Source organism: Sphaerodactylus townsendi, linkage group LG04 (genome assembly GCF_021028975.2).
Source record: "Sphaerodactylus townsendi isolate TG3544 linkage group LG04, MPM_Stown_v2.3, whole genome shotgun sequence".
Classification (NCBI taxonomy): Eukaryota; Metazoa; Chordata; class Lepidosauria; order Squamata; family Sphaerodactylidae; genus Sphaerodactylus; species Sphaerodactylus townsendi.
Window position 1 is genome coordinate 148,258,541 of NC_059428.1, and position 13,448 is coordinate 148,271,988.

Consider the following 13,448-nt stretch of genomic DNA (forward strand, 5'->3'; position numbering starts at 1 on the left):
AGGCAGCAAAGTCCTACCCGGAGGCAAGGGAGGCCGGAGAGCTCTCCATGGAGCGTGGTCAGGCTGTTGTGGCTGACGGAGAGGTGCTCCTGTTCAGAAAGAAGGAACAGACTTGTAGTTACGACAGGCAAACATCCGTTTGGCATGCAGAAGGTCCCGGGGTTCAATTCCTGGGACCTTCAGTTAAAAGGATCGAGCAGGACACAAAGTGGAAGACCCCAACCTGAGACCCTAGAGAGCAGCTCCCAGCCTGAGTAGATCACACCGACCCTCACACACAACAGGGCGGACTCAGCATAAAGCGGCTTCATGTATTTACCAGCTAATTCTAAAAACTGGAGGGGATTAAAACTTTGGGGGGGGGGGGGCGGATCCCACAGTATTCCTCGCACAATGCCCTGCCCACGCTGTAGCTTCCTAAAAACGACAAGCTAGTTAGAAGTCCCCTGGGTCCGCATCCCCTGGGCTGAATCCCAAAGGTACCCCAATGCAGCATCCCCGCAACCCCAAAGCACCCCTCCGGGCAAGTCCAGGCCCCTCACCAGCTTCTGTAGAGCAGACAGTTCCTCGGGCAAATAACAGAGGCCCGTCCAGTTCAGCTTCAGCCATCGCAAGCTGGTCATAGACTTCACGTGCTCTGGGAAATAGCCGCCCTGCGTCCAAAACGGGGAGAAGGGGGTCAGATTGGGTGCTGGCCTGGAATTCTGCATTCATAACACAAACTTGGCCACTAAGAATACTGCCCTTTCAATCCACTTTCACAATTGTTTGCAGGTGGATTTGGCTATTCCGCATAGCTGCCAAGTGGATTGAAAGCGTATTATTCGGAATGTGCAGAAGGGGCCTAAGATGCGGGACGTGGCGTAACCTGCAATTTTATACTGGCCTGTAAAAACCCAGGAAAATTGTGTTGGGTGTACAGTTCTGCTTCGAGACTGGATCTCTTTCATTGTGCGTGGCCAAACCCAGCCCACCGACACAAAAGACTCTTTGCCCACCAAAAGTGCCTGCATTTGCATTTATTTACTCCTAGCCTGCTTTTCTTCCCACAGTCTCTCATCAAAGGGGTTTAGAATATTAACGTTATTCTTTATTGGATTTATATCCCGCCCTATCCCTGCAGGCTGAGGGTGGGTCACAATACAAAATCAATTATACATTGATAAAATCATATTAAACATCAATCCAATACTGCACGATAAAACAATACCATTTAAACAAGAATAAAAGCAGCATCCAATCAAAATCAATTATACATTCACAGAATCATATTAAACATCAACCCAATACCGCACAATAAAACAATACCATTTAAACAAGAATAAAAGCAGCATCCAATCAAAATCAATTATACATTCATAGAATCATATTAAACATCAATCCAATATTGCGCGATAAAACAATACCATTTAAACAATAAAAGAATATCCACTCCTCCATCCTTTCACCACAACCCTGTGAGGTAGGCCGAGCCAAGAGTTTGTGACGAGCTCAAGGGAATTTGAATGCAGGTCACCCAGGATCCCACTACACCATAGTATCTGAGAGGACCCGTGGCCACTGCACGCTCTGACACACGTGTCCAGGGGAAGAGTCTCCAAGAGTCTTGACAGCTTTGAATAAACCAGCATACATTTTATAAGCGCAAATTATTCAGCAGTGGGCAACGGGGCAAAGGACTCAATGCAATAACATAATTTCAAATGTTCAAGGTATGCCTCAGCTAGGCACTGGAGATAAAGAGTCGAGTTTCCTATTTTAGCATATTGCCTCAACCCAACGTGGGTGGTTGAAGTCACTTCAAATATGCAGTTCTGGTGACCACATGCTGACAGACACATGCACAACCCTGTTCTAAATAGACCAGCACTCGTTGCGGGCTGACGAAGTGGCACGTTCTTCCTTTCCCACATTTTATCCTCACAACGACCCAGCAAGGTTGGTAAGGCCGTGTGCACGCAGCTGGCCCAACATCCCCCCAGCCAGTTTCCATGACAGAGTGGGGGGGGGGGGATTCGAACCCGCATCTCCGAGATCTTACTCTCTCTCTACACCACGCCACCTCTCTTTACCCACACGCAATCCCGAAACGCCGGGAGTCATACAAACGTTGCTAGCTGGTCGCTGCCCAGACCTGTCATTCAAAGAGACAGCCCAAACCAGTTCTAGTCGTTTTTTTTTAATTGCTCGAACTGGGAATGAATTTTAATGGCATGCCCCAAAAATGAGGAAGTGATGCTATGGCCCTTTCCCCCTCTCTTCTGCTTTCTCCTTGTATCCCTCCACTTTTCAAATTAGGGCTGTAAGAAAGCTACCCTGGGCAGACACCCTCCTTTTCCGCTGCAAATCCAAGCAAGATGCAGAAATAAATTTACCCCATTAACAATATTAATGTCAAAAAATATTTACATAGCAACATTATTCTGCACAACGATTTACAGAATGCAAGAGAAAGATGCCTTTGTTTTCTACTGTGAATCCCACAGGGCTGTGATCTGTTTTGTTTGTTTCACTATCACGCATCCCATAAAAATCGTAATTCTGTTTTCAATTACTAAATCCTACCTTCATTTATGCCCCACCTTTCCCACAAACATTGTTTTCTTCACCTCCATTTTATTCACGCAACAATCCTGTGGGGTTGTTAGCTTGACAGTGTGTGACAGATCCAAGGTCACCCAGCAAGCTCCCCTGACAGGGTGGAGATTCGAACTCGGCTCTCCCAGATCTGAAACTGACACTATATCCACTATTCTGACACATATTTAAAGAGGAGACACAGACATTTATAAAACAAGTAAATTAAGCATATAAATTTGTTACTAATTTTAGGCACCCCTTCTATTAAAAAAATTATTCTTTTATGGACCAGAGGGGCTTGTGCGTGGAACCAATTCTTCCCGACAATACCACACAATCCGTTTGTATCAAACACTGTACAACTCAATCAGGGAGGAAAGGTTTGCTAAGCACCCGCCGGAGACCGTAGCCAGGTTTGCGGACAAATGACAGCCCATGAACAAAACTTGCACATCATGCGCGCGCACCAATTTGCACAAAAGAGTCCATGCGCATCCAATTGAAAAAAATAAACTTGGGGTTTAAGCTACACTTTTAGTGCTACCAAAGCTAGAGTCAGTCAGTAGGCTTACAAAGAAAAATGATTGAGTCCGGTGGCACTTTTAAGACCAACAAAGCTCATGGTATAAACTTCAGAGTGCATGCATGCTCAAGCACACCAACCCGGCTACCACACCTGAATCTGGCTTACAAAGGAAAATCATGGATGTATGACTTAGTCCGTGGCATTCAACGAATCTTTTCCGGACCAAAATGAAAGAGAAATGCCGTGGCCTCGTTCAAACACTTCCAAGCAAATTCCTGTTTTTTGTTTTTTCATGCTGCCCAAAAGCTCTGCCTGGCTCTCAAGCTGGCGAGTTTTATTTATTTTATTTTATTTATTATATATATAACATTTTTACCCCACCAATCTTCCAAGGGACTTGAGGTGGCTCACATGTAAAATATACAAAAACAATACAATATTATAAAATAGTATAAAAATACAAACATTATAAACATTTGGCTTCCTTGCAAATAGGAACTCTCAGTCCCCAACCCCCCACCCCTTCAAAAAGAGCCCTAGAGAACTGGGAAAACAAATCAACAGAATTCCAATGGAAAATGTACTTTTCGTATTACTCATAAATGTAAAAGAAACAATGAAATATTAATATTAATAATTTATTTATTTATTTTAACCCCACCTTATACAAAGGTCTCTCAGTGGCCGACAATAAAATAGTGGAATTGTAGTGTGTCTATCTATATAAGTGTGTGTGTGTGTATTATGGCATGTTATTATTGTATAAATTATTGTACATATTGTATTATAATTGATCACTGATTATCATTATTATTGTATAAATAGGTACTGTATTTTATATTATTGTATTTGTTGTATATATTATTGTATATTATTGTTATTGTGTATTATTATGGTATATGTAGTACTATAATTGATCTCTAATTATTGTTATTATTGTGTTATTGTATATATAGCATTGTATTGTGTATTATTGAACTTACTGTATATATTATTATTGTATATTATGTTTCTATTGTTGTGTATATCTTATCATTGCAGCTATTATTGTATTCTAAATATCCCCACTCCCAATAAAATCTATCAAGTTATTAACTTCTGCCCTCCTGGACAAAATTCACATATATATAATATACCTGTACGCATTAGTACGTGTAGGTGTCAGTATTGTGATATTTGCGCAGAGGGGCAGAAGAAGTTCATAACTTGATAGATTTTACAATTTCCGGCGGGGGTGGGGGATATTTAGAATACAATAACAACTGCGATTAGAGATCAATTGTTTAGTTAGTTTAGTTATAGGGTTATAACAAAAGCATCAACATCATATCATCAAAACGTCACATAAACCAAGGCATCAGAAATCATAACATCACAACATGGGATAACAGAAGCAACAACATTTTAACATTTCAACCTCCTCAACATCATCACATCCCTAGCAGCACAAGCAAAACATAATAAGTAGACGGAGACTCTCTCTTTCCAGAATCCAAGTATCAACCCAGAAACTGACACACACAACCCCAGTCACTATAGTTGTGTTAGCACAGGAAGCCTAGTTTAGGAACAGAAACCAACACATTCTGCCAAGCTGATTTACACCCAAGCTAAACTAAGATGACTGTAACAAACACTGGCTGAATGTAAACACGACCGAGATAATAACACAGTTGGGGGAAAACCTAAAACAACCTCACTAAACAACAACAACACCCCAAACAATGTGGTTGTCAGATCTCCCGCTGTAGGCCACTGGTATGCCCTCACAACTGCACAATTTGTACCAACTTTCCTGGCTCTTCCTGTCTATTTACATGTAGGGTCGCAGTTAAACTGCTAAACCCCATTCTCAGTTTTCCATCCTTTTGTTGGTTGAGCTGGCTGCACTGAGAAGGCTGCCCTGCTTTTATAGGGGGCTTATGAAGGACCATCAGGTTTAATGACTGAGGAATATATATTGTTTATTTTGATATCATTACTATAAACTCCACTGATCAATCAACTCTACTCATCAAAAAAAACACCCCAGATCTGTTTATTGATCAAAGATTCAAGACCTAACAGGGAGGGGAAAGCAACATAAAGTGCGCCCATCCAAGCTGGGCAGGGGGGGGGGGGGTCTAAAACTAGCCTGGGAAGGAAGTGCCACCCCCACCCCCCCACAAAAACTTACCTTAAAGTCGTTCCCGCTGAGGTCCACGCCCCTGATAAAGGGCAAGACCCCCGTCGCGGCCATCCCCGCTCCCTCCCCAGGCCGGCTGCCGCCCGCTTGTGCCAATCTGCTTGTGCAAGCCCGCTTGCACGTTGACACAGCCCGGACGGGTGCAAAAAAAAAGGAATGCGGGCGGGGCTCCTGGTTTTTTCCTCCCTGGCGCGCCGCAAGCAAGCCTGCATCCGCCGCAACCCCGCCTCCCGTTTTAACCTTTTCGTGCCCGCTCCCCTGTGTGGCTGCGGATCCGGAGTCGTTGATCCGGAGTCGTCGTCCACCACGGGCACCAACATGGGAGCTCAGAGCTGTGCATTGCTGGGGAGAGGTTGTTTCAGGCAGATGGGGGGGGGGTCGGTTGCCAGGTTGCCAACCTCCAGGCGGGAGATTCAATAAATTCCACGCTGCTCCCAAAACGGGTATTAATCCTGTACGTTTATCCCAGATTGTCACTTCAATAACTCCGGCTCTTTCTCTGTTCTTCCAGATAATAACTGTTTGAACAGATGATGAACCAGCTAAGAAGTCGGCATTGATATTTCTCAATCAACACAATGAACAAGATGGATGTCCTCTGATTTTTCTCATATGTGCGTGTGTGTGCAATGTATATTTATAAAGGTGTGTATATAAATGTATAAAGGTATACACACACACACACACACACACACAGAGAGAGGTGTGTACATAAGGAGACCCAGGTCTGAATCCCCAGTCTGTTGTGGAAGCTTTCTGGGTGATGTTGTGCCTGTGACATGCTTTTCAGCCTAGCCTACCTCAGAGGGTTGTTGTGAGCTAGTTTCTCCCTATCTGGGGAGAAAGAAGGGGTGCAAAGAACTAAATAAAGTATAATGCCATAAAGTGTATCTTTCAAAGCACCCCTTAGTTTCTCCAGGAGGGTCTCCAGGCCACAGCTGCAGGTTGGCAACCCTTGCCGTGAGCTTCACTGCACCCGCACCCGCACCCGCACCCGCACCCGCACCGGGGCGGAAGGCATGAAGAGCCGGGCGCTGGCCCTTTAAGGCGACTAGAGGAAGGCGCCTGACGCGCATGCTCCAAGGGTTCGTCCGGAAGCGCCGGCGGATACTCCACGTTCTGATTTGGAACGACGGGAGGGCGGCCGCGCGCTCTGATTGGTCGGTCGGGCCAGGCTTGGCGTTCGACGCTGTCACAGCTGCTGCGGTCGCCCCGCCCCCCGCCCGTTGATCGCGGGGCCGCCCGGGAAGCTCTTCGGGCCGGATCCTACGCTGGGAGCGGTGAGTGCGGAAGCGGCGGCCGGGAAGGTCAGAAGCCAAGGGCGACGCGGGCTCACAGACAACGTTGTCTGTGTGTGTGTGTGTGTGTGTGTGTGTGTGTGTGTGTGTGTGTGTGTGTGTGTGTGTGTGTGTGTGTGTGCGCGCATAGACACACACACACGTGTACACAAACACGTATCTACATACATATTTATACACACGTTTATGCACATACATATATACACGTGTCTGCACAGACACACACACATATACATGCACACACGTACATATACACACACTTATGCACACACGCACATATAGACACACACATAGGCATACATGTATATACATGTTTATTCTCACACATATATGCACACATACATATACACATATATGCGCGCGCACGTATAAACACACACTCACATGCTTATTCATTTTGTTTCCTTAAGGGCTTTATGTTCTGATGGGGAGATGGGGGTGGAAGAGACCCGTCCCTCACCCCAAGTAATCAAAGGGGGTCTGGGGAGAAATTAATTGCAAAGTGCATCGTTCTGTGTTGGAAAAAAGTAGCGTCTTAAATTGCAGGGTCTTACTGAGAAGTAAGCCGTTGTGACACTCAGAGGTGTGCGTAGACCTGCAGGCTTACATGTATCGCTCTTTTGAATCACGGTCCTTGTGTGGCTAGTGGGGTTGGAAAACAGGGGCCACGGGCTTGGAGAATACTTGTTTTATTTGACTGGTTTGTTTAAAACATTTGTTTTCTACCTCAAAGTTGCTTGCGGTGTAAATGAACAGCAGTAATTTTATAAACACACAGGAAAACCACAAATTAAAATATCCAATTAGGACTGCTGATGAGTAAATACTACATTGGTCAAATGCTGACCTTATTACAGCTGTCTTTAGCTGCCCCCCGAAGATCAAAGGGGGGGGCACATCTCTTCGGTGCAGTTATTCCAAAATTGCAGGGCCGCCACTGAAAAGACCCTGTCCCCTGTGCCCACCAGGCCGGCTTCTTTGATTGAATGGGCAGCCCGGAGTTCCTCTCCTTGTGATCTTCCTCTGGAATTCTCCTGATAGGCTGGATTAGGACCTTTCCTGTTGCCATAACAACGGTGCTCCTCATGAGTCACAAATGCCAAAAGTGGTGGGCGAGAAACAGAGGATAGAGAAAGGCACATTTCCCCCCAGGGCCCTGATCCGTGGGAAATGCTCTGGAAAGTCACGTGTGAGACCAGCCGAGTATTGTTGGCTTTTCATATACAAACAAAAATGAGTTCCAACAGAGATAAATGTAAGATACTCCACTTAGGCAGGGAAAAAAATGAAATGCACAGATATAGGATGGGGGACACCTGGCTTGACTGTTGTGAAAGGGATCTGGGAGTCTTTGTAGACCACAAATTGACCATTAGTCACAGAAGTGATCATCTGTGGGAGGCTTGACTACAGCGCATACTGTGCCTGCCCTTGACTACTTCCCCTTGGTGCTCCCCCATCCCCAGACTGATTTCTGAACCACTTTCTTGGGGCCACCGGCTGATCCTTGCTTTTATTTTTGAAGGTCGGCCATGGCAGCCTTCACCCACAAGGAGGGGAAGAGAAGCAACGGAACCGGGCTGGCCGGCGTGGTGGATTTTCTTCTGGCCAACGCAAGGGTGGTTCTGGGCATCAGCGGAGCCGCTGTGTTGGGACTGGCAACGCTTGTCGTGAAGCGGGTGAGACTTTTTCAGCTTCTCCTGGGGGTTGGTTACATTTCAAAGGGGAGGTTTTCCATCGGGGTCGCCGTCTTTTCACTGAGGGTGGGCCTCTGAATTGTGAACTGTAGAATAATTCGGCCCAGTTGGTACCCTTTAGGATTCGTTGGCAGCCGTCTGGGATTACAGAAATTGGGTGGTGGGATTGTTTCTCGGGCATATCAAAGCATGATGTAGTGGTTGAGAAGAAGAATTTGGATTTATATCCCCCCTTTCTCTCCTGTAAGGAGACTCAAAGGTGTTTACAATCTCCTTTCCCTCCCCCCCCCCAACAACAACAAACACCCTGTGAGGTAGGTGGGGCTGAGAGAGCTGTGACTATCCCAAGATCACCCAACTGGCATGTGTTGGAGTGCACAAGCTAATCTGGTTCACCAGAGAAGCCTCCACAGCTCAAGTGGCAGAGTGGTGAATCAAACCTGGTTCCCCAGATTAGAGTGCACCTGCTCTTAACCATCACACCACGCTGGCACTCATGTGCACTCTAATCTGGAGAACCAGGTTTGATTCCCCCACTCCTCCAACTGAGTGGCAGAGGTTTATCTGGTGAACCAGATGTGTTTCCGCACTCCTACATTCCTGCTGGGTGACCTTGGGCCAGTCACAGTTCTCTCTGAACTCTCTCAGCCTCACCTACCTCACAAGGTGTCTGTTGTGGGGAGAGGAAGGGAAAGGAGCTTGTAAGCCACCTTGAGTCTCCTTACAGGAGAGAAAGGTGGGATATAAATCCAAACTCCTCCTCTTCTTTTATGTAGGCAAAGGTGCTACAAACTAGTGGTCGCCCTAAAGTTTGTCTAGCCACAGCTGGCTGGTTAGGTTGGTTTCCTGGGGAGCTGTTCCCCATTTGGGAACTGGGTATTTATTTTCACCGCATGTGCTAGAAGCTGAAGGCGAATTGCCAAAAGAAGAAAGCAGAAAGCACGAGATTCTTGCGCTTGTTGTAAATCTCTCTGGATCGTAGCCCGGCCATCGGTTTGTATTCCGGGCTCAGCGAGGACGGGGACTCGTGCTCACTTAGGGGGTTTCTTCTTCCTGCAGCTCATCGACCGAGCCACGAGCCCGCCGGACAGCGATTATGACGGGAAGGCCAAACAAAAGTCCCTCGAGGAGAGCTGGCAGGAACTCGGCTTGATCCAGACAGTGGCGAAACCTCCGCTCACGTTGAGGCAGGGCGAGCCTGAGGAGCTGCTGCTGTTACCGGCGGCGAGTGGGATTGAGCCAGGTGAGGCCGGGCAAGACTTACTGCTCCGAGGTGCAGGGGTTATGGCACCTGAGGAGGATCTGGAAGACCCAGGTTCCCTTTCCCAGTTCCCTGCTTGCGTGGTGCAGGGGTTAAGAGCCAGCGTAGTGTAGTGGTTAAGAGCAGGTGCACTCTGATCTGGAGAACCAGGTTTGATTCACCACTCTGCCACTTGAGCTGTGGAGGCTTAACACATGCCAGCTGGGTGACCTTGGGCTAGTCACAGTTCTTTGGAGCTTTCTCAGCCCCACCCACCTCACAGGGTGTTTGTTGTGGGTGGGGGAAGAGAAAGGAGTTTGTAAGCCCCTTTGAGTCCCCTTACAGGAGAGAAAGCGGGGATGTAAATCTGCCTCTTCTTTTTCTTGAGGTGGCCTCAATCTCTGCCCTTGTCGCCATTTCCAAGATTGAGGATTCCCTTTTTATTTCGCTTTGTCCTTCACAGAGCCAGTGGACGTTGACCCGCCCTCGGAGACGCTTCCGGTGGAATCGAAGACCTACTGGTGCCTCACGCTTCAAGAGAAGCTCCTTGCTTATTACCAGGATTGCGTGTCGGTCTCCAAGTCCCAAAAGATCTTGGGGAAACAGCTGTCGGAGAATATCCGTGCCGAACTGCAGAACGTCCTGAAAAATAAATTCTCCGAGCTGCCTTTTGGCAACATGTTCCTTAGTGGTTATCTCTGCGACGGACTCATCGGCAGAGGAAACGTGGAGGTGGACTTCATGCTTCCGTTGGTCCTCGAGCCCGACCTTTGGGCCCCAATCCCAGGGGAGCAGACGGTGGTGAACGACCCCCGCTTCTGGATGATCAAGCGGACCAGTCTGGAGTATTTCCCGCGAGGGAGCAGCCCCTGGGATAGGTTCATTGTGGGTGGCTATCTCTCTTCCAACGCCATCGGCAACGCTCTTCGGAAGGTCTTGGAGACCTCCGTCAACTGGCCGGCCATTGGGAGCGTGCTGGGATGCCTGGTGAGACCCGTCATGGCGCTGAAGGAGCTCAGACTTGAAGTTCAGCACGAGCAGATCTCTCTGGACGTAACTCTCTGCCCAATGACAGAAGCTGGGGATAGAATCCTTCTTGTCGCCTCCTGCGAAGAACCGGTGGAGAACCTCTGGCAGGAAAGCTTCTACGCCACGGGGGTCTCCCGACTGAAAGACCTGGACGCTGGAGATTCCGGCGTCCGACAATGTTGTCTTCATCTCTTGAAGGCTATCTCTGAGATCCATCCTTCCTGGCACAAGCTGACCGGCAGCCATTTTATTCATGTCCTCCTACACCTGAGCGAAACGGAATCCGATTGGTCAGAGGCAGCCTTGGCCGACCGGTTCCAACAGGCCCTAGAAGAACTGCTTCAACGTTTGGAGGAGGGTTCTCTCCCTTGCTATTTTGATGGCCGGATCAACCTCCTCCAGCACCTGAGCTTAGAGGAAATTGACGAGGTCGGCTACATGTTGTACACGGCTTTAGCGGAACCTGATCTTTGGAACGGGCTGGGTTTATGAACGGCTCAGAGGGAGGGGGGTCTGCACTTTGAATCATCTTTGGAGGCCGAATGGCTTGGAAAGATCTTCTTTCCGCCAGCGTGGTTCTTTGCACATAATGAAGAAAACAAAATGGACTGTTGAAGAAATAAACGTTTGCTGCTGGAGGAAGAAGGCCGGAAGTAAGAGAGCCTTCTCAGTGAGCCGTTTCTTGAACTGTTGATTGATTCTGTCTGATTTTATTCGGGTTGGGTCAGTGCAGGAGCTAAGACAGCAGGTCCTTTTTCAACTGCAACCCAGAAATCCTACCTGGAGCTGATACTTAAGTTTGTTTTCCTGAATCCGTGTGGATTCAGACAATCCTTCCAATCCGGAAGGTCAGCCCATGCCTTGGGGTCACCCCAAAATCGGAGAGGATGAATTCTTGCCGAGTTAGGACCCTGAAGCTATCTCTGCACCAAAATAGTTAGCAATAGATTTTAAGAGCGTGTGGCAAGAAATCAGGCGCTCGGAGGGGCGTTGCCTGTCTGTCTTTGCTTGTAGCGGGCCGGCCTGTAGTCAGAGCAGAAGGAATGCTTGTAGGAATGCTATTGGGGCATTTATTTGTCGTCTGCCAATGATACTTCACCAGTGGTCAGAATAAGTGCCAAGGGGCTGGGTAGGGTATTGTTCTTGGTCAATTTTAGCAAGGTGAATGAAATGGGGCTGGTGGTCTCAGCCACACATGATTGTTCACCAAGATCTGGAGTGGCATAAAGTTTCTGTCAAAGAGCTTTTAATCGTCAACAAAACTGAGAATTGCCTTATATGATTGTCCCTTCCTCTGCTTCTTTTTGCGTTAGACCCATTGGCACATAAACAGACTTCCAGCCCCCCTGATAAAACTATTTTGTATTGTTGTGACTGGACGTGATACAAGATTTCAGACAGCTTGGATGGAAGCTAAAGGCATCCCCAAGTCCCTTTCGCTTGATGTGTACACGTCAGGATTTTGTTTTGCAGCCGGCGATATGTACCATGCCGTTTGCATTGGCATAAAATGAGAACTACAAGAGAAAAGACACACAATACTGTTGCGTCTCTTTCTCCCTCCCCGTTTCCTCAGAAGTCTTGTTTGAGCATCAAATGCCACAAGCTCTCTAGAGGAAGTCTAGATGCAAACACAGCGCACTTTGTGGCGAGTTGTCTCTGCTATCGTGTTCCTGTGAAACGCCGCCTGGAGTCACTCGTAATTTTTTTTTTGAAAAAAGTAGTCTGAAAAAAACGATAAAACCATGTCTGAGTATCAATTAGCTACACAAAATTTTCTCTTATGTGCAGTTTAGGGGGCAAACTTAATGACAGATCGAACAGGAAGTGCTTGATAAAGCACTGCAAAAGAAAAGTGGTCATATGAATTGCATTTATGGGATAATGGGACGTCTTTCTTTCTCTCTCCCCACGTGCCAAATTTGTGTGCTACGATCTAGTTCTTTGAAAAGTAGGTTTTGTGCTTATTGGGGGGAAAAATAGAACCTTCAAGGAATTATGGTGTGTGTCTCTTTTCTTGTCCTTTGTAATTGGGGTCGGGGTGAAATATTAAAGGAAGAAAAAGTCTTCAATCTTCCAACTATTGTATAAATTGTTTCTGGCTGGTCAGTAGAGCATCGCTGTATATTATCTGTTTCAAGTGCTACAGGTTTTTTTTTAAATGCATTTTATTTGTAAGACCCTACTTGTGGGAAAAGTTAGGCTGCGTAATGGAATGTAAATTCATAGCAGATGGGAAGTAATTCACATCTAAATAGGGTGGTTTATGAATGGCTCAGTCTGTGGATACCTTTTTTTAAAGTCTGTGGATACCTTTTGAATCATGATGCACGGTAGCTGGTGAGGCTTACTTTCAGTCACCCAAAGGAAGAGCCTTTGCTCGTGAAAGCAGCTGCTGCCAAAAACTTCTTAGAAGGCCATTGCTTTCACCTCCTACATGTGAGCTCCCAAAGGCACCTGGTGGGCCACTGCGAGTAGCAGAGAGCTGGACTAGATGGACTCTGGTCTGATTCAGCAGGCTCTTTCTTATGTTCTTAAGCCTGCACAGCCCGGCGGAAGCGTTGCTAGAGAAAAGTCCCGCCCTGTTTCTCAAAACGCTTGTAGAAAAATACTGACCTGCCTCTGTCACAAACGAGAACTTCCTTCCCAGGACGACGATATTACAAGCTTCCTGCCACTATTACAACATAGCTAGATTCCTACTAGTGAAAAACAACTCAAGGAGAAGGGTGGAGGAAGACTTGTGAGAAGAGAAAGAATGAAGTAAGAGGTAATACAGGGCTCGAAGTTCCAAAGGATAACTTTAAAAACAACCAGGCAGGCTTGCGCTAAAACGTCAGAAACCATGTCGTACTTTGTTAGGTCTTGAACCTTAAAACAATAAACAGACTCT

General features: G+C 46.9%; 2 protein-coding genes across 4 annotated transcripts in view; one reads left to right on the plus strand and one right to left on the minus strand.

Annotated features, from left to right (window-relative positions):
* The window catches only part of FLII (FLII actin remodeling protein), a 34,624-nt gene extending 29,160 nt beyond the window's left edge, over positions 1–5,464 (minus strand). Inside the window, exons 1-3 of the mRNA XM_048495417.1 lie at positions 5,283–5,464; positions 543–653; positions 18–89 (exon numbers count right to left, since the gene is read on the minus strand). Of these exons, the coding sequence (XP_048351374.1) occupies positions 18–89; positions 543–653; positions 5,283–5,345 (246 nt within the window). The 5' untranslated portion in view covers positions 5,346–5,464. The remainder of the gene's footprint in view (positions 1–17; positions 90–542; positions 654–5,282) is intronic.
* A 334-nt stretch (positions 5,465–5,798) lies between these two features.
* MIEF2 (mitochondrial elongation factor 2) lies at positions 5,799–12,632 on the plus strand. Of its 3 annotated transcripts, none has more exons than XM_048493675.1 (4): positions 5,799–5,936; positions 8,115–8,268; positions 9,346–9,529; positions 9,990–12,632. In XM_048493675.1, exons 2-4 carry the CDS (start codon positions 8,122–8,124, stop codon positions 11,045–11,047), a joined length of 1,389 nt encoding a protein of 462 aa, XP_048349632.1. In that variant the 5' UTR covers positions 5,799–5,936; positions 8,115–8,121; the 3' UTR covers positions 11,048–12,632. The 3 variants fall into 3 exon arrangements, with proteins under 3 accessions (XP_048349632.1, XP_048349633.1, XP_048349634.1); XM_048493676.1 differs by lacking the exon at positions 5,799–5,936 and adding an exon at positions 6,498–6,571; XM_048493677.1 differs by lacking the exon at positions 5,799–5,936 and adding an exon at positions 6,502–6,598.
* The last annotated feature ends 816 nt before the right edge of the window (positions 12,633–13,448 follow it).